Source organism: Tetrao urogallus, assembly GCF_951394365.1.
Source record: "Tetrao urogallus genome assembly, chromosome: 1".
Lineage (NCBI taxonomy): Eukaryota > Metazoa > Chordata > Aves > Galliformes > Phasianidae > Tetrao > Tetrao urogallus.
The window spans coordinates 141,589,826-141,611,581 of NC_136813.1; the positions used below are offsets into that span (position 1 = coordinate 141,589,826).

Genomic DNA, 21,756 nt, shown 5'->3' on the forward strand with positions numbered 1-21,756 from the left:
GAGAAGAAAAGTCTTCCTGGGCACAGAAATTGTCACAGAGTCCTTCTCCCATCTCTACTTGACTTCAGATTGGAAGAGGCTGTGCTGGACAATCCCAAGTGCTACCCTGCAGCAACCCACAGAAGGGGGTTTCACTGACGTGAAAAATTCTTGTATGTGCTTGAACAGTATCCTGGTGCAAGCAATTTATAATGGCCGATTCAGGCCAACAGTTGGGTATTTGAACATTCCTAGAAGGGAACCTGTGGCTGTAAAGTTGCCCCTTAAACTGGGGTCAAGGACAACGTCAGGTTCCTTTGGGGATTAGAACTTGACTTCCCAAGAGTTCTGCAACTCTTTTAAGTGATATTTCAACAAATACACTGAATTGTCCCAAAGGAATCTTCATAAACTTACTTGGTACTTCTGAAGGGAGATGACTACAACATTTGTTTAAAAACAGACCCTTCATTTGAATATTTGGGGCTAATGACATGAGACACTGACGGGAAAAATAAAAAGACGCTGATGACAAATTGAGAATCACTGTGTGAGTTAAATCAATCTTTTACTAAGCAGTAAAAGGGCAGCAAACCTCCATTTGCCCTTGTCTTCCACAATCCATTTTCACTGAATCTTTGCTTAATGGGATTGCACTCCATAAAGTAAGCTGCACCACAAGCTTGGACTGACAACTAATTTCTCTCTTCCCTCCAAGATTTTGGATCACTTTTTTGGGCACACATGCTTTCTTTCCTGAGTCCTCTCCCACCCTGCTGAGCTCCCTGCTCTACAGGATTGTGCTATTAAGCCTTTAGTGTATGTGACCATCTGGGAGATGAGCAGATGTAGACACTGAGCAATTTGTTGCTACGTGTAAAACACTGTGGAGAAGCAGGTGGTCAGCAGGAATTAAGAAGACAAACCACACAACTTACAAAATCATACACGTGTGACATGGGAGTGATAGGTATGTTATGAGGGCTGGCAGGTGCACAGGAATTCTGGCTCTGTGTGTGACTTAGAGCTTTCCACAGCTCTAATTAGCTGAATGACTGCCTTGGTTTACATCTGCTTTTTTGGCTTTCACTAAATATCCTTGTCCATATTTCCATCTCTTCTGCCTGTATTTTTTTCCTTAGGCCTTCATTGCTCCCTATTCCTTTCTTTACAAGTTTGGCTTTAATGCTTAGTTTCTTACCCCATTAAAAAGAGAAGCCTTCATTGAAACTAGGCCAGAAAACATAAACAAGGAGAGGATCTCTCTAATTTCAATTCAGATTTTAGTGTCCTTGACCATGTAGTGATCTGTGCCCAAGTTCATTTCATACACCTCTTTATATTCCTTAATGAAAAAAGCTCGTGTATGGTTCAGTGAAATAAGTAAATGAGTGCTTCTGGTTTGGATATTGGTATTTCCAGAAAATTGAAAGGAAAAAAATGCACTGGGAAGTAAGACTAGAACTGAGTGCTTGATGGTTGAGCAGAAGATAAGTGCTACTGCCTGTTAGCTGGGTACAGCAAAGGCAAAAAGGCATTCTGGATTTCAACATGGGTTAAGCAGATTGAATGTGCTCTCTTTTCTATCACCTTTGTAACAGAGTGGCTTATTTTGGCTTCTGTAAATAAATTCTTCTATTCGCTTAGGCTGACTTTTGCCCGAGGTGATTTAAAGAGAACTGATTAACATCAAGGCTGAACTTCTATGGGGCTGTGAGCTGTCAAGACAGGACAATGGAATGCCTCTGCATGTACCAGCTCTCCAGTACTCATTCTGAGGGCAAGAGAACAGCAGGGCATGCCTCTGACCCTGAAGAGCTGGCAACACGCAAGTCTGAGAGAATTAACTAGGTAGTTTTAGCCATGTACTAGCCAGGAAAGCACTGTGGTTTGTGACAAGGAATTGGGGAGCTTTTCTGTCACCATCTCATTACACAGTTACTCTAACAGTGTCTCTTCCTTGTCAAGAATGTTTTCAAGGAGCCGTGGGATATGGGGAAGGAAGCTACATTAGGTGAACACATCCACATGCCTCTATCAACTCTTTTAACAGGAGCACACAGTAACTCATGTCTATTCAGATGTGCAAATTTGCCTCCTTCAATCTCCTCAGTCTGAATATGATCCAAGCTTCATTCACTGTCAGTGGCATCACAGAGAAGTTATATTAAAAGTATTAATCAGTTGTTATTAATAAGAAGTAATATAAAACCAGTTTTTCCAAGTATTGGATACCTACAGGGATTGAATGGTACTTCAGTAAAGCATGCTCATAATTGTTTATCATCTACTCTATTGTCAAAATCTTGTCTGTCCCAAATGATTGGATCAATAAAACAAACTACACTGATAATAAGTGTTGTCCATCATTCTATATGGGACATTGTTGATGAAAGTGTTCACAAATGGAACAACTACACTGAAAGAATGAAACCATCCAGTGTAACTCAGACTTTTACCCCCATTCTGCTGTCTGCTTTACCACTATCCCTGCTCCATGAATAAAGAGGAAAAAAATCATTAGAATACCTTTGAACTTGTGAAAGACAGCCCACAGCTCAGCAATGTCAGTGGCAAACGTTATGTCTGTGTCGAGGACAATCACTCGCTCAAGATTGGAAGGTAGAGTCTTAGTCAGAACCAACTTCATCAGCCCGTAAATCCCAGAGTAGTGTTTGTTGGGGATCCAAGATACTTCCGACTAACAGGAAAAGGGAAATGAGAAAGAAAAAGAAAAAATAATCTCAATTAGATACATAATCTCTTTCTGACTCTGGTTTCTTGTAACAGTGGAAAGTCTGTGAGTACGAGCAAAACAGAACCATCTAAAATTTTTGTTTTCAAATAAACATTAGAAGTTCTGAAATACCCTGAAGTTTCTGAATGCTGGAACAAAAAAGATTTATTGAGGCAACTTTTTAATACAATACAATTAAAATCAGACAAGTCTTTTCAACGTAGAACAATTTGTTCTGAGACATCCACATACTCTGATAGAAGTGAAATATATCTTTAATCCACAACTCCAGGTGTATCATACATTAATTTCTTTTTCAAACAGAAAAAAAAGTGTGTTTGCTATTCCCAGAATTTTCTGACTATGAAGTAGAACTTTTTTTTTTTTTCTTTATCACAGATTTATGGGTCAGAATTTTAAAATGCCACTCACTTGGAACAACAGGCCAGAAAATTGCAAAACGTTTTTTTTTTTTATTGAAAGCTCCAATTTTCCTTAGACCTTACACCCTTATCTTATCACTACTGACATCATACAGAGATACTCAAAGGCAGAGAAAGGAGAAGATCTGTAGCCATATTTATTTATTTATTTATTTATTTGATTAAGGGAGCGAACCTAAACATTTATACTTCTTCGAAAAGGGCTAAACAAAGCATTTTTACAGCTTCCAAAGTTAGTTAGAAGGCTTTCCATGCCTCACTGTGCTACTGACACTGGATTGTTCCATGAGCTATATATTTCACTTTCTTCCTGTGAGCTCAAGTTCTTCAATACCAGAAGCCATCACTGAAAAGCGAGGTATAAAAGTTTTTGAATTGTTCTTATTACTCTGTCTGAAATTCCTTGTTTAATGTTCTAAAGGGCATGCACTGAAGTTCTCAGATTTTTACTGAGTTTTCTCTTGAGCAGTGCTCCCATTAACTTCCATTAGTGTTTTGAATTTCAGCAGCCTGAGTGAGAAAGGTTTCAGGATTTAGCCTGGAATTTATACTTCAGAGGAGGTAGGTAGAAGCCCAGTGCATTCATAAAGCTCTGAACTTTGATTCCGTTGCTTAACTGCCTCGTATCTGTTTACTGGCACTGTAAAATTTGTTATGTGAAATAGCTTTTGCACAGAAGAACTCACTTCCTCCAGGATCCTTCAAGAAAACCTTCCTGTAACAGAACCAATTCCTAAACTTTATTGGGAAGTTGGAAGAGTGGTTAAAGAAAAGCTAATAATAGCTACATAGAGTGCATTTCCTTTTGAATATAAAGAAACAAGGCTTCTAACAGCCTAAGCTGACCTTCTCTTTTCCTTCTAACAAGATACACAACTTTATTCTGTATACTCACAACCCCTGTATCACGGCAGACCTTCCCCCCACTGAGTTAATTAAAAAGACTGAGGATACCAGAGCAAACCTTTTCTCCTTAAAGTCAAATTTTAAGGGGAAAGGCAGGAAAATCAGATTACCTTAAAACAACTTCCAAGATGCGAAGTTGGTTGGTTTTTCTTTTGTTTCTATTATTTTTTTGTTATGGTTTTCTTTGTTGTTGGTTTTTGTGTTTTATTTTTTCAAAATATCTCATCCTGACAATAAATTAGTGCTTTCACTTGCCTGCACATATAACTTCCATATAACCATCTGCTCACACTACCTTGCTGGCGTTGCACCTAGACAAGTGAATGTGTTACGTACTTGTGCTCTCCTTTATAAGATTTGCACTGCTGAATGCCAGAATTAGGAGAAGCAAGTGAATGGGCAAAAATGCAAGGACTCTGGTAGAAACCATTATGAAATACATTCAAGAGTGAAGTAACACACAGCGTGGTTTCATTTATGAAGCCATCATTCTTACTTCATTCTTGCTTGCTTGTTCTCTCTGTAATTCACATGGTGCTTAGAAGAGAAATCTAATTTCTGTCTTCCTGAAATATGCTACTATTAAGTCTCTGGGTATACACACATAAATCTCCATACTCCCCAGAACTGTTTTCTATGTGTGTGACAAAGAGAACTTCAAACCCACCCCCTCAAAACTCTAAGTATTTGCGATCCCAGTTCTCCCAAACGATGGCCCAAGGAATGGACCATCACAGCTAAGTGCCAGCAAAGCAGTATTTATCTCGATTCCCCAACCTCTGCACATCATCTTGAATCTGTCACTTGATGTAGCTGTGCTGTACCAGGCATGGGGATCAGCTCTCCAGCCATACTGACACAATGCAGGAGTTAATGTCATTTTAGAGACTTGAGCTTGCTTTTATTGTTATCCATTCCCGTGTTATTAATTTTGGATGGCATGTCCCTCATTTAATTAGTCCAAATGCAATACTGCTCCAGAATGACTCCTAATATGTTTATGCAAATGAGCCTAATATGGCAGGGGCTCAGATGTCTCCAGGATAGCCTGAAATAAGCAGAGAAGGGAAAAGGCAGCTGGAAAAGAGTCACCTTCAAGGAGCCATTACTTCCTTTTCCCTCAAGATTCCCAGAACCTCAACACACGGCAGGCTTGCCATCCTGAAGCCTGATACTTCAAACGATTGCTTTTGAAAATGAAGAGGAACAGTTTCTGTTCCAAGTGGTCCGAGTGTTTGATTTGAACTTGAGCTGAAGCTTAAACTGTCAGTTGGCTCAACATACCTGAAATTTTCTCTCCTCCTAAAGTAGTGTTGACTAAAACATAAACAGGGGTCAAATTAGAATAATGAATAATTTCTTGCTGGCATTGCTAATCATGAGTAATGTAACCATGTCAAATATATGCCAAGAAAAACTCCTTACCCTACACAACAAGACTATGAAGGCTCATTCTCTATGGGCATCACATATAGCCCTGTTTAAAAATAAAATAAAATTCAAGAACACTATGATTGAATAGGTGCTCAGTAACGCCAGTTTGAAATAGTTAAGGTGGTGTAGGCACAAATGCCTGCGAAACTGTGCAACCTCTAAGCTGTCCTCTTTAGCCACTTCCTTTATGTAAAAGTTATCTCAGTATTTTCTGTAGGTCTTAATATATTTTTTCTTTAGACTAGTTAAAATGGCCCAAACAGGAATGTCTGTGAATCATTTGCTTTACAAATTGCATCAGAACAGCTTTCTGAGAACAAATATTCCTAGAAGGTATGGGAGGAGCAGAAAAAAAAATAGAGCTAGTAAAAGAGTAAACTGACACAAAATTGCATGACATACTTTCCCATTTGTGTAATTCTCACTTCAGTAGAAATAAAGTAGTCTGTATTTTTATCTCAGATCTCTCGCTCTCAAAATCTGCATTTTAGTTCATGAGAGGAAAGAGAAGCATTTAGCTGGTGTTGACAGTGATTCTTATTTTCTTTTAGTAAGGCAAGTTAAAAAATATCTTACTAAAGATCTTTCATCAGAATGGATGATCTTGGAGGTCTTTTCCAATCTTGGTGATTCTATGATTCTATTATTTCCATTTTTACTGCCTCATCCCTGGAGGCACTGAAGGCCAAATTGGATGAGACCCTGACCTGGTGGGTGACAGCCCTGCCCATGGCAAGGGAGTTGGAATTAGGTGGGCTTTAAAGTCCATTCCAACCCAAGCCCTTCTGCGATTCTATGATTATTGAAGACTGAAAACAAACCATTTACATTATTCAGTTCTTCTGCCAGGAAGTACATGCTCAAGAACTGATTACCTCCGTAAATAGGAGAAAAGTGGCAACAACAGCCTCCACGTGCAGGGATACTTTGCCAACACGGTCTTCCCTAACTGCATAGACCCTCTCTAGGAAAAGCTGAACGAAACACTGTGGCTATACAGAGCCCCACTCAGATTTCTCACTGTTGCTCCAGCTGCAGAGGTATCATTTTAAGGAAAGAAGTCTAATGCATACAGCTTGAAAATAAAATCAAGCTCCCTGCTTCTGTGACTGAGGGAAAACAAGTGACTTTTCTGAATGAACTGTATAGCAACCACATGCCAAGGCTTTAGGAGTCTATGAAGGGGATTGAAACTTGTAGACTGAGCAGAGAGCAGCATGGGAAATACTACCTGTATGAAAATAATTAGGGTGGGAGCTGTGACCAACAGGAGAGGAAGAAGACTTTATGGGTGCCTGTATGGTTCCTGATCAAGAGTCTATAGAGCTCCGCAGGCAGCCTCCAATAACAGAGAGCCTATCAAACAGCATAAAAGCATGGAAATTCTACAGTGGTATCTCCCCCATCAATACTCCCATTGTCTGGCAAGGTGTGTCAATTTCAGAATATAGTAGAGTAGTGTAGATTACTGTAGAGTAGAATAGAGTATTGCAGAGTAGAGCAGAATAGACTAGACTAGACTAGAATAGTTCAGTTTAAAGAGATTTTCGAAGATGATGTAGTCCATCTGCCTCATCACTTCAAGGCTAACCATTTTCTTAGCTAAAGGTGGTATTCCTGTGGTTAACAGCTTTTCAGGGAATTTTCATCTGTAAATTTGACAATTTCTTAGGTGCTGTAAATTTTAACCAGCTGCAACATCCTACTGCAAAGAGTTCCACAGCTTATTTGCTACTCCTCTTTGCATGGATCCAGCTATCTACCAATTTAAATTGGCTGTCATTCTTTTTCACAGAACTATTGTTAATAGCAAACCCGTTTCCCTGAGTGGTTATGGCCAGTTCAGAGCCCATCCCTGTACACACATGGTTAGAGTTCTTTTCTCTAATTTACTAAGAGCTGCCACCTGATCATAGGATCAGGATAAAGGAAGATAGCTTGGAAAGTTGAGCGTCAAAAGTATGGTGCAGGGATTAGTGCCAGTCATGAGCATGAGAATGAAAAGGAGGAGGGCAAGTGCTCTGGTTATGTCAGGAGAAAAATATACCTTGAAGTTGTGTGCCAGCATGGGACACAGTTTTGTATTTGCTAACAGCCCAATTAATTAAATTCAAACACCATCACATTCCTCTTTATACCCCATGCTTCTAAATGTGCTCAGACTTACAGGCTGAGGTATTTTGTTTTCAAGTATCATTTTTTCTGCATTCATCCTTCTCCTTGTTACCTTAATAAAATTAGGATAAGAACTATAAAGTGAAGCACAAGGAAAGAGAAAATGTATTAGAAGCCTTACCCTAGTGCTGGGTTGTAAATACATATACAGATCACAACACAAAACAGTAGCTAACACAGAAGAAAATATTCTGAGGGACTGTACGTGTTCCTCTCATCACTTAAACTCTTAAGGACAAGAGCTGACTGAAAACTTAACAATTTGGCTTGCTATGTTCTGCTAGGATTGGGAGGAGGTACATAATAAAACACTCAGAGGATGAGCTAACCAATCACACAAACCTGACCCTGCATTTCCTTTGCAGATGCAGCCTTTCTCCAGCTAACCGAATCTGACTACCTCCCAACCTGACTTTTCTGATTGAATGGGCTGCAGTTCTCACACCATCCTCGTCTGTTCAGTAACATATTTTTCCCATTTTCTTATCAAAATTCCTCCCTATCTCACAGCATATAGCACTGTGGCACCCCCTGAGCTACAGAAAATCCTTCCTGTTCAGTGTGATAAGATGGGAGAACTTTGGTTGATGAAGTGTTTTCCCTGGCAGCATGTCCTTAAACTCTTTACACTGTAAAAATGCAACCATATTACACTGATTTTCTCACTAAATTCACTGCATCTTCCTTGACACCCCTCGGGAAAAAAATAATCAAAATAATCCTCTGCTATGAAATAATATCCTCATGTCCACTCCAAATAAAATATACTCTTTCTTGTTCAGATAAATTGACAAAAGCACCACTACAGCAAATATCTTGCAAGAATCCAAGGGTTGTATTGGTGGGGTTCATGCCCACAGGCAGAAGCTGCCACTTGCATGTACCCCTCTCAGAGATGGACTAAGAAATGAGATCATTAAGGTTGGAAAAGATTGCTAAGATCACCTAGTACAATTATCCCCACCTTGCCCACGTTCCAAAAGACTCCCGAAGGTGACAAACTTCAGGATCTGAAAAATGGCCAGCAAAGCGAAAGAGACAGAAACTTCCATGTCATGGTATAATCAAAAAGAGTGTTTTAGGTTTGCACAAATATTCTGAATTCTGTCTGACAGTGACCTGAAAACTTGTACCAAAATGGGCAAGAACTTAAAACTGGAGAGTTCTCTGTGACATAAGACAAACCAAATTCTTTGGTCATTCCTTCAGCCTTTATAATTAGCCCAAGTATGGGAAACACCCATGGAAATTCTGATCATGGAATCAGATCGTAGTAACGAGTTATTTTCCTCAGACTGGATGAATAACTTCCTAGACACAGTTGATAACTTATTTGCATAGCTTTTTCATTACTCATTTAGTGCTTTGCTGCTCCTATGAATGCTAGAGGTAGTGAGATAAAAATGCTGTTTTTTAAATCAGGAGATTCTATTTAAGACAAAGCCAGAAGAACTGTGGCTTTCAGGTAGTTTCTCAGATGGAGGAAAATACTGTCACCATTTAATGACCATCATTTTCCTATGTTTATTTTGCAACACAAAGCATAACAAGACAGGGAATATAAACAAAATTATATTACTGGCACAGAGCAGGCACTTTTTTCAACACGCAGTATTTTTCATCACTGTTTTTCAGTTTCACACAGGTAGAACTTCATCCAGCTGTGAAGTTTTCCCATGACTTTTCTCACATTCACGAAAACAGTCACAATTCCAGCAGCATAAGCATAGATCAGGGTTAGTTTCAGGATATTCTTTCCCATTTCATGCTGGCCATACCTCACACCTAAACCCACATGGCTGATCTCCATCCTCCCTCTCTTGATTTATCAGAGTAAGATGAAACATACTGTTGCTGAGACTGGATTAATGTAATCTTAGAAAGAAGAGTATCAGCAGGTTAAAAATAAATATGCCTAACATTCATGTCTTCATTATCACACTGTTTTTTGCAGGCAATTAAAAAAAAGAAGAATCAAAAGAGAGGGGTTCATTCTGAGTGAGCAGAGCCCAGGAGGAAGAAAGTGACTCACCACCTGAAAGTTGCCACCAGAGAAACACCAAAAGGAACCTATCTGCATGTCACCTTGAGCGTGGGGAGGGGAATAAAAAGAAAAAACAAAACAAAACAAACCACAACAAAAATCCAAACCTTTGCTTCTTTCCTGTCACATATCCAACCAATATTAACAGAAGAACATGATTCCTGAATTAAACGAAAACACACCATTCTCCTAATGTTTTCTGGGGAACGTAAACGACTTTAACCTTGAGTTTAATTTTTTCCTAGGTGATTCACAGGTTTCTATTATGCTGATAGCCCCTACTCCTCTAACAGGTCCTTACTATTTATATGAATGGTTGTCAAGGATACCAGGAGCCTAGCAAAGCTGTGTAACTTTTCTAGATTTAGAATTTCTTGTGCCTGGGTACTTAACAAAAATAATATTAATTCACACTAAGAAACAACTGTAAGGGGATAGGAATTTATATGTTTTTGTCAACATTATTTTTGTATTCCTTCAGGCCTTGACTGCTGTTGTTCTTACTCATCAGAGAAGCACTGGTGACTTTAATAGAATTCTGCCTCATCTTTTGCTTTATGAACAGATGATATCTTCCACACATACGTGCAACAAGTCTAGATACAAATAGCAGTGAGCGAAAAGGTTGCGATTGAAATAGATGGTTATCTGAACCTCTGGGTCCTGGATAACATAGAGCAAATGCAGAAATCATGGAGCAAGTCACAACTGGAAAATAAGATTAGATATTAAAAAGGTAGAACAAATAGTACCTCCCAAATCAGCATTAGCATACAGCAAAGCAAAATAACTGCAAATTAATTCTCATCTCTGTAGCAAAGTGTGTAACACAGTCTGATGCTGGTGCTTGCTTTTCTTTCTTTTTTTTTTTTAACATTTCTTTCCAAATCTATCACCAATATATACATACATGCAAAGGGCAGATAAGTGGGAAAAACCTGATTTAAAGATGCTAATTCAAAACATCTTAATAAGAAAATTAACTGTGGATCCAAGAGTTAAGACACGTTCTGTGCTTGGAACTAACCTACTTTATATGGATGAAACTGCAGACTGTTATATGAAGTTTTAAATTTATACAATTTTTTTTTTGTGTCTCTGCGGTTAGGGGTCAAGACATCATCTATATGGCTTTTCAGCAAAGAAATGACCAGAGAGTCATTGATCTTTGTGGAATATCTCCCTTCTCTTAGGGCTTTGGCTGGTTTTCCTCCAGCAGGTTTCTACCTCTCTCTCCCAGCTTAACCCCACCAAACTCAAAAGAACAATTTCCACTTGACTATAATCGATCCTTTTCTTTTTTCTCATTGTGAGGCATTTTTAATTCTCTGTTTCTTGCTATCACCAAATTGCTAAAAGTTCTCTTTGTTTTTCTCTACTCTTCTCCAAGATGAAACTGGAGAACAGAAAACACAAGACAGGAGAGTTTTAGTTCATGATGCTTCCTGTTGCTTTGAGGACTTTGGCCTCAACTCAGTTGTTTTCTCATTGTGGTAGTCAAGGTTGAAGGACAAGCAAGAGTCAGAGAGCATCCTAAGAAAAGCCAGTGAGAATAAATCAAACACCTTTTGAGTCCCACTTCTCTGGTATTGATAACAGTGCAAGCCTTCCCTACAAAATAAGGCCTTTTATTTTTTCTCCCTCTTTTTTTTTTTTTTTTTTTTCTTTTTTCCCTTCCTGTCAATGAATGAGTGAAAAGAAAGAGATGTAGATTGGGTTAGACAAAATGGCAAAAAGCCAGAATGTTCTTCTAAAATCTGACCGATAGGTAGACACAGCTAGAATTTGGCCAACAGTCAAAAGCAAATTATGGCTGCCCTTCTCCGTTCACCGGTACAGAAAGATAAGAAAGATCAATAGAACCCTTTAATTGCTACTGAACTCAATCAACAAGCTCTTTGTACACATTCATCAGGGAAGATATAAATTCATGAAAATATTGTTGATGCCAGCTTTTTAATTTTAGTAACTATGCAAATACATGCACATTAGCAGCAGACATTATGTGTTATGTGTTTTGGCAAATTTCCATGCAGCTCTTGGGGTTAAAGTCCAGAGACATCCAATCTGTAGTGCTTATGATGGCGTGGTATTAAACAGGTGTCATTAAGATGCACTGGCCAGAATAAAAAGCAACACCATCTCCTGCATAAACACGTTATGTTTGTTAGACAATAGCCTATCTTTTCTGACAAAAATACGGGAAGTGGAGTTTTTTCCATATAAGATTTTGGACAAGAGTACATTTCCAGGATGATGAAAGGAGACAGCAAAATAGGTACAGTGATTGTTATTACCCAGTGATATCTTTTAGGAAACTGCAGGTCTAAAATATTTTCACATGCAAAAAACTCAAATGTTTTGGAAAGAATCTTTCACCCTGCTAAGACTGAAAAATCTAGTCTTGTTTGTATCTAATAAGAAACAGAAGGTACCTCAGTGCAGGAGTGAGAATTGCAGAAGATAATGATTTGTGGAAGGGATGTGAGACTGCAGCTCGAAGATCCTAATATAATGTCAAAATGTGACACATAAACGAAAAAAAAAAGGATTCACTCCTCTACTCAGAACGAAGCCACAAGCTATTAATCAGAATCTCTTCAGGAAAATCATCTCTCTACAGAGACAAACCTTTACATTTTCTACCTCCAGATCAACAAAGGGGGAAGCTTAAATAAGCTTAAATAATAGAAGCTGGAAATGCTTCAGCAAAAAAGAGGCCCATTAGTGGTGGAATACACGTCTTGCTGGTTAGATAAACAACACATCCCACTAAGAATTATTAGCTCCCTTACTTTCACCAAAAGCAAAGAATTAGAAGGAAAACAAATAATCTTCCATGCTGCAGGTCTGGAGGCCAGGCAAGTATGAACTTCTTGTATAGCAATTACTGTTGGAAGAGAACAAAAATTACATTGAATGATGCTTTTTTCTCCAATGGTAAATATTACAATAGATGAAAACTATTGAAAATCCTGGAAATTAAGAAGCTCCTGTAATGCATCTGGGATAAGAAGGATAATAAAAAACAAAACGTATTACCATTATGAACCAGCAGTACTAACAGTAACCTTGTACAAAAAGCACTACAGCAACAAGGAAAAAATAGTGTTCTTTTCCTTGTTAATAGATATATCTCTTATACAATACAGAATTAACTAGAGATACACTATGAAGAAAATAAAGATACAGTTGGGAAAGCTGGGCTCTTTCAAAGCAAGAAATACTAAGCTTGATGATCACGACACCAACCTAGCTTCTTGCCTAAGTTCTGGTTAAATACTGGTCAAGATAACAGTGAATTTGCTTGAGTGACATTTTAAGGGTGTGTCTACGTAGCAGACATATCTCTCTTACTTTTCTTGAAACTTTTGGGGTGTAGACTAAGCCATTGGCGTCACCCAAACTCCATGTAATCTTGTAGCTTCACTCTAAGGACTATCAGATGCAGCCAGATAGACAGGTGAAAAGACAGATCCTGAGTGACTGATTAAAACCATATAGCTGGAAGCATTTCACGAAGGCTTTCATCTGCATTAGATAAAAAGCTGTGGAATCCATTCAACCATGAAAAGGCTCAAACCTGATGAAATGGAACGGTATATGAGAAAATTATCAGGAGATCAAAACAATGCTGAGTTTTCATCCTTGTTGCTGAAAGAGTAAGACAATCATCCTCAACAAAACTTTTGCAAGGTGAAGTCAGTTTGATCTGAAAAATGATCTCTTCACTAACAGAAATTATATTTCACAATTTAGGAATTCAGATGTTTTTACATCAAGATGACTGAAAAAGAAGTATCATCAGTGGCATATAATTACTAACCTTACTATAAATTTCCCCCTTTGAAGCAGATACTCAAACATCAAATTAGTCTGAATGCCTTTACCCAAGCTGAGACGGACACAGAAGACCTATGAGAAGAGAGACTTCACTGTGTGCTGGTGCTATATCAGACTCAGGATGGCTTGTAATTAGCAGAGTTGGGAAAAGGTGTCATGCACATAAGTATTCCAGGTAAAATGAACACCATTTTCCACCACAAGAACAAACAATTCAGTCATAGTCCTTCAGAATACTTTTGGCCTATGCTAACTGCCCAGAAGGAATGAGCTCACCTCAGACACTGCTGTGCTCCCATCAGTATCCCCTACACAAGGAGGTATCACTGTGAGCAGGTGAAAAGCCACTAAGATGTTAGACTATCCTAATTACACGCCTTCCCAAGTCTTCATCTGCTAGTGTCAAGAAAATAAATTGTCCTGGATGACCATTAACTAGCAAGTACAGTGAATATGCAACCTATATCTGTATGCAAATGAAAATGTTAAACAATTTCCCAGTGCAGGAAAAAAAGTGAGGTTAGAATAGCAAAATGCCTTCATTCCTCATAGAAGGATGATACAGTTCTGCAAAAGCAATTGATGCAATGGAGATACATAGAACAAACAATAGTTGCAGCAGTCAGCTTGAGGCGCTCTGTGGTTTTAAATTTCTTTCTTTACCAGGACATTGGATAATTTTTGTAAAACTGGATCATCTTTTGGAAAATCTCATGTGCAGTTATTTTTCTTTTCTCATGCCCTGCTAAAACAGCTTTCCCTGAGGGTTCAGTACACATTGTTGCAATAAGAATGACATTATGGAAGCTGAATGCCACACAGGAATCCTTGCTATCAAAATGTCACTAAGTCCGATACTATGATACAAATGTGGGTGATGGCAGTGGAAGAGGGCTGGCTCCTTATTTCTTATTTCACTTATGTTGTGCAGAATAGAGTGGCTTCCTTTTGGGTGTAGCACAGAGTGACACAGGGAAAAGTCTTGCTTTTCCCTAGCATGAAGAAAAGGTGGAACTTCAAAGAAACCCACAGCTGTTAGAGATAAATTATAAAATTAACCAAGAACTTCACTGTTTTCAAAACACTGACATCAGCATGAATGTTAGGCTTTGCTTTGGAATAGCCTGTTTAAAATCATAATTCATCCCAATATGAGCAAAGCACTAATACAACACAGTAGGTAGGGTCATTGGAGTAAGGCTCATGACATACTGCACCTGCTTGTATCATATTGGGCTTCATTCCAGTACACCAGTTCCTTACAGTTCCAAGTCCTACAAGAACTGTCAAGATGAGTAAATCCTACGAGAAATTACACAGAAATCTTCTGCACAAAACTCTTTGACCTTTGCTGTGTTGACTCCCTCTAGAGGCAAAGTCAGGGATGAGACTGATCTGACCACTTTATAAGGGTTCCACTGTGCTAGGGATGTTGTACTAACTCTACCCATTGCCTCCCAGTCTTGCCTGGATGCAAGAAAATAGCTCAGCTTACCAAAACATGTTCTGTTAAGGTCCAGTTGTTGGTACTGAAAATGGTGGATGAACAAAGAGTAACACCACCCAATTCTTTGCATGTCACAACCACAAGCATATTTTTGTGACCTGAGATTTCAGGTCTTTTGTGTTCATTATGTTCATTAGTAAATGCAAAAAGCCTAAGTTTTTATATGGAAATTCAGGTCTAAAACTAACTCATGCAAGTTATGAAACTCTGTACAGCACTTTGGCTGTAGGCTTTTGTTTTGAAAATCTTAAATTTGTATTTTTCCTTTAGTTTTAAACTCTATTGTGGTTTAACTTGGCAAGCAGTTCAGGACCACATACAGAGCTGTTTGCTCACCACCTCCCCCAGTGGGATGTGGGAGAGAATTGAAAAGGTAAACGTGTGAGAACTCATGAGTCGAGATAAGGATAGTTTAATAAGAATGAAAAAACAAACAAACAAACAAAAAACAGAAAATAAAAATAATTAAAACAATCACAGCAAAAAGCAATTGATGCACAACATAATTGCTCACCACCAGTGGACCAGTGCCTAGCCAGCACAGTTCAGCACAGTGCCTAGTGCTGAACAACAGCAGCTCCCCACAGCCAGCTCCTCCCAGTTTTATCATTCAGAATGATGTCATGCAGTCTGGGATATTCCCTCAACCAGCTTGGCTCAGCTGTCTTGGTTCTGCCCACTCCCAGCTACTTGTGCATCCCCAAGCTCCCCACTGGCAGGGCAGAACAAGAAGCTGAAAACTTCCTGGCTCTGTGCACGCACTCCTCCCTCAAGAACCTTCCTGCAGCACTGCTCAGCAATAGCTGAAACGCTGCTGAGTTATCGACACTATTCTCATCCTAACAAAGCACCATACCAGCTATTGTGGAAAAAAAACTGTACCCCACCTGAAACCAGGTTAAATACTCTTGAAAGAGAGAAGCTGGGAAAAATCAGCAATCTACGGCTATGATTTCACTGACATGTATAGTAGATCAGCTTATAGAAAGGCCTAATATTAGTGAAATGCAAGCTTACCATAGCATAACAATATTTAACCAAAACCATAGTTTTGTAGAAACACTTTCATTGAACACCTACTACTACGTAAATGAATACAAACATAAATAGGTGCTGTGTTTCACGTCCTGTATTGTTAGTAACAATTAGATCTCGCATGTGAAATGGAAAAGAAAAGAAGAAAATTAACGTACGTTTGCTTTATAACTTTGTGTCTCTGCCTCTGGGGCATACAATGAACTACTTAACAGATAAAAAATTATGCAGTGACCTTAAACACTACGAAAATAAGGTTCAACTCTTCTAGTTAGTGATAGCTAGCAGTCAGCCACTAGTCTTGTGAAAATAAATTGTTATGGCTGACTGCTTCTGCAACTGCATTTGCTTGAATGCGTTTCCAACATTGATATATGGCAGTGTATGATACTCACAGCTCCCCCAATGCTATTATTCATTGGAAAAGCTTCCACTGGTAACAAAAAATGCCACGCCATTTGATTTGTTTTTTATGGCACTTATTGCATAGACACTTAAGAACAGAGAATGCATTAAAAAAAAGTTAACTTATTGGGATCTTGGTAACTTTTGCATGGATAATCCAGTTTATTAAACAGAACACTTGGTTGCAGTTTGGATGGTGAAAGGAGTTTCCATCGTAAAGGGTCCCCTGCAGGCGCATCTTAGTTGGACTGGATAAGACTCCCTAAAAAACTTGGTTCTGTCAGTGATTATGACCCAGCTGGTCTGTGGTCCCAGATGAGCACTCTAGCACACGCATGATCAATCATTATAGATCTCCTTAAACTACACGCAAAACATTTCCTATGTACAAATGTCTGTTCTACTTGATCATTTCTACATATGTAGGAACTGTTTCGATTAAATAATTACAAGTGTTTTACTCTTGTGCAATTGATTAATTTTACAGCAAGAACTTCCTGGGAATTTCTGGGTCCACCAGATTTTCCGTTCAGGATGTTAATCAACACATTTAAGCATACAAATTGGTGTAGGCACAGCAGGGACTGCCTGGGGAATCTCAAGAACTGTCTGAAATTCCCACTGGGAGAGCTCCTGTAACAATCTGTCAAATGTTCGTGCAGATGGCCAGCAGCTAAATCAATCATCTAGTTTCAATCTGGTTTGCCGTCTCAAATCAGCAGCACTTTATTTAATCTGCGCAGGAATTAGTAACCTAGCACGCAGGCACAGCTCTGAGACCCAGGTACACTGTGTTTATAATTAAACAATTATATTTATTTTCATTCTTAAATCTCGTAGCGCTTGCCTGTCTGTCTGACCAAATGCTGACACGTCTGACCAAAGGAACTGCCTTCACAGTTCAGATGGAAGGAAAGTGGAACTTCTAAGGAGTGACTTCTTTCATGCTTAAGTTAGGTGCTGCTTATTCCACACATGATACCAGCTTGGATCTCCTCTCTGGTCCACACCACCAATTTTAACTGAATGTATAGACTACTCCAACACTTCTGGAATGAAACTACCAAAAGCAGCATCAATAGTGAGACTTGTAGTCTGGTGTTTCTGGGAATGATGGAAGCTGGGATCTTGTCCATATATGCAGAAAACTGTGGAGTGTTTTACATTTCACCTTCAGATCAAATGCACATCTGTTGCAAAAACCTAATCAACATCCCTACCTTGCAGTTCACGGATTGACTGCAGTACAATTATGGGTTGAACTATTTAAAGGACTTTTTTGCTTTCCTAGTGATGAGGAGACCGCATTTATCTGGACCATCAACATTCACACACAGTGGAGCAGACAACTGCTCCTTTACCTTCTGCTTCCCTCAGTTCACCTGATGTTGTCAGCAGTCTGTCAGGCAACATCTGGGAAAACAAACCCACCTCATCTGTATTCCACACATCACACATTCTGTATTGCTTTATCAGCTGCTCCTTCTGCTCTGGGCCAGCACTGATCACAATGGGTTTAATGCCTGCACTTCCATGTGAATGAACTGGCATGAGATTCCACATCAAATAGTGAAGCACAGAAGCTAAGTGCTAGAGTGGGCACATCTTTAATGAATTTTCTTCATGTCAGACTGAATTGAAAAAACACAGTAACCTGCAGCATGATATTTGCAAGCCACAGCTGTAATAGGTCTTTTAGATCGATGTTCCACAGGTATGTTTTCTTTCTTTCATTTAATGTTCAAGATGATAATTTCCCATTTCTAGTTATTTGCTGCGAGGCTGTGCTGTAATAGCTACATCTACTGCATCAGGACCAAAATTGAATGACAAGAGCTACTGTGAGCACATGAAGTGAATCTACATTGCCAGGTAACTTCAAGTTCATAGCCACAGCCATACGTGGCCTTGGAGATGTGGAAGTGTTACACGTGGGCCATACTGAGTAGAAGCAGCATGAACTCTGCGGCTATGGAGTGGCTCAATTACTGCTGCCATTACCAGCTCTCCACACTTCAAGGATGCTTACTGTTCACTGCTAGCTGCATTTAGCATGTTTAGCTACTGGAAGAGAGATGCACTGTCAGTACAGTCCACAATATGAAAAGCTTCTAAAGTGAGGGAGAGCTTTTAGACATAGGTCTCCCTTGTGGTTATGGGCAAGACAATGAGGAGACACACCAAACTATTTTGGAAGTTATAAGTGTCTTACTAAAACTGGCTGTTACAATGATCAAAATGGCTGTTTGAAATAAATATAACCAGCAAACTCACATTCCCCTGTCTGACCCTTCTGGAAATGCTGCTTCTTTTGTTCAGCTCTAGAGTCAAGTTCTTATTCTGCCAGGGGCATAAAACAAAGATGGACATTGCCATGGCCATGCTCTCCTCCTCTTCATAACAATTCCTAGCAAGCTGGTTGGTACCTATTTCTAGGGAGAGAATGAATGAAGGTTCTACATGCTGCAGGACAAATATGAACAGCAGTGTCATCTTCCAAAAAGAAAAACACATCTTCTCTAAAATTCACAAGGAATATCTGACATGGCTCTTTCACAGAAGCAAAGTGTAGCTGTGCTTGTTCGCCAGCACTAGAAGATCAAGGATAATCAGTGGTACTTTGTTTTCCATTTCTTAAAAGAAATAATGCAGTTCTCTAGAACCTGAGAGAAAACATCATTTACTACAGGGACTTATTTCTTCCACCATCCTTCAGGACCCTTGTTGCTCTAACTCCAAGCTAAACAGTTGGTGTTTAAAAACTGCAGGAGATGTTAAGAAACATTGCTAAATATTTGTCTCCAAATTTTGGCTTTGAAAAAAAATTACGCTCTAGTGGATAGTGTTGCCTGAACTGAAAACAGATATTTTGAAACAAATAAGAATTCATAGTATTTATGGGGAATCTAATATTATGTGCTCCCTTCCACTGTCTGTGCAGGAGCAGGACATTTCCCAGGACTTAAGCTTACATGCCACCTCCTGCTGTGTTAGGAAGTAAGGGGTTGGAAGGTCGTACATATCTAAAGGGAAATGAAACAAAACAGACATGAAATTAACTGTTTTCTGTTCCAGTTAAAATGTACTCCGCACAAAAATGAGATGGTTGTGAATGAAGGCTAAGCAGAAACTTCCCAAGCTATTGTTCAGTCTAAACCCTTTTAGATTTCAGCAGTTAGCAATGACTCTAGGTTTAAAAAGAAATATGGAAGGCTATTAAAAATTGAGATTCGGTATATACACTTGGTAACACTGTATTCAAAGATCAGAGAAAGGGCAGACTTTAAGAGAATGGTAGAAAAGTAAAGCATTCCACCATAAGCTCAATGTTTTCCTAACACTGGACTAAATAATGTATCCCCTAAGAGCGCATGTGAAAAATGTGAACTCGCAATAATCATTCCATCCTCTCCAGAGATTATGTAGGGAAAAAAAGAGATGAGCTCCTATAGCTGTCTTTAAACAGTTCCTCTGCGTTCTTTACTAAAACTTGCAGTCTGATCTGGATATGAGCCAGTATCATGGCAGACCTGGAAAGATGTATTTACACATCAATACCTGCACCCACTAAGTGATCCCCAGCCTAAAGCATATGGGTTATAAGCAAGATCACCCAGTGTTGCATTAGGTCACTGGCCACATAAAAGTTAAACTGAAGAGGGAGGGACAAGACAAGACTCTGTAGCTTCTTATCTGCACAGTGTTGTTGCCTAAAAAGCAGTAAGTTAGGGATCATTGAAGTAAGCTCTCCTGTTTCTTATTTACTTAGCTAGATTGGACCATACCCAAATGACCAGAAGGAAAACGCTAAGAGGTTTGTCATGTTCAGCTGAGAGGTTAATTAAGAACTGTAAAATCCTACAATTTACAGAAAAGTAAAAGTAACATAGACATGTGCAAGACTCAGAAAAACAAACTTCTTCCTCACTATGAAGCTAGAAAGAACAGAAGGGAGATCTCTGGGAGATTTCTAGCTAATTAGGTCAATACTTAATATGGCTTCATATAGAAACCAATAAAAATAGCTAGAAAAAATATTTTTCCTAAGGATCAAGTTTTCCCTTTTCCATCTTTCTGTAACATTTTGTATTCAAGATTCTACAACATGGCGCGCTTTGAACTTACTCCTTCACTGGCACAGCCATTTTTCTAGGGATGTTCAGAACGGTCTAATTAAGTCATACAAATTATTGCCACCAACTCCAAACGCTGAAATCTGAGCGCTTCAATCTACTTCCACAGATAACAAACGCGCAGCTCAAATTCAAAACTGTGCATCCATGACCTAATTTAAACTTTCTAAATCTATGAGAAGATAATGACTTCATGTTTCAGTAAGTCATTTTTCCCCCCTTGGAGCACTCCTTTTTTCAGAGTCACTCTTTTTGAAAGGACACCTAGATTAAAAAAAGATAGCTATTTCAAAATATAATATTGATAGCTTTTTACGTTGTGTGCACTTGCACTGTTTTATGCTTTTGCTTAAGGAATTCAAGGAGGTTGACTGTTTCCAGTGAAAGCCTTAAGATTATTGAAAAAGATACTCATGATTAGCAAAACATTTCATCCAATGCAATGTAACACAGAAAACCAGAATCCTCTTGGTAGAAGGTAAAATTCTAAACAATATATAACATGAGCAGAGTAACCACACTGATTTTAGCAAATCAGTATCTTCTAGTTACGTGTAACTGAGATTACAGTCATGTGGTCAGGGTTATTTTTAGCCAGGGACAACACAATTCTCCTTCAACTCCCCAGTCCAGACAAATGGATAGAAATGAAACCAGAAGTGCATGAGTAACAGCTGTGTTTGTCTTTACCTTGAGTTCATCTGCATCATAGAAGTCTATGCGCACAGCAGGGACCATCCAAGTCTGGAACAGAGTCGCGAGGATCTGTTTGGCAATTGCATCTGCGACGAGGTGGAAGTGGAGCGGGTTTCGCCTGACAGGGAAAGGGAGAAAAATGTGTTGGTCCAAAGGATTCTAATTCTTATTGCAAAAGAACAACAAAACTTGCAAAATTCTATGCATGTCAGAGGTTGCAAGACAAAGTGTACATCACATCTGGTGGAGTACTGCTCTGCGGAGAAAACGGTGAGACACCGTTTGAATAAATGTAACAATAACAGAAGTACTAGAACACTTGTAAATATGTAAATATAGTTCCTTTGACTTCAGTGGACTGCGTTGATTTATAACAGCTGAGGATCTGGTCCGTCCTACTGGACTCTTAAAAGAAATCC

At 39.0% G+C, this 21,756-nt stretch overlaps 1 protein-coding gene across 3 annotated transcripts in view; it reads right to left on the bottom strand.

Moving 5' to 3' along the window:
* Window positions 1-21,756, bottom strand: part of LARGE1 (LARGE xylosyl- and glucuronyltransferase 1) — a gene marked incomplete at both ends in the record, with an annotated part of 197,781 nt that overhangs the window by 104,031 nt on the left and 71,994 nt on the right. For all 3 annotated transcript variants that reach the window (XM_079545305.1, XM_079545304.1, XM_079545303.1), the window contains 2 exons: window positions 2,509-2,680; window positions 21,332-21,455. In XM_079545305.1, the coding sequence (XP_079401431.1) occupies window positions 2,509-2,680; window positions 21,332-21,455 (296 nt within the window). The remainder of the gene's footprint in view (window positions 1-2,508; window positions 2,681-21,331; window positions 21,456-21,756) is intronic.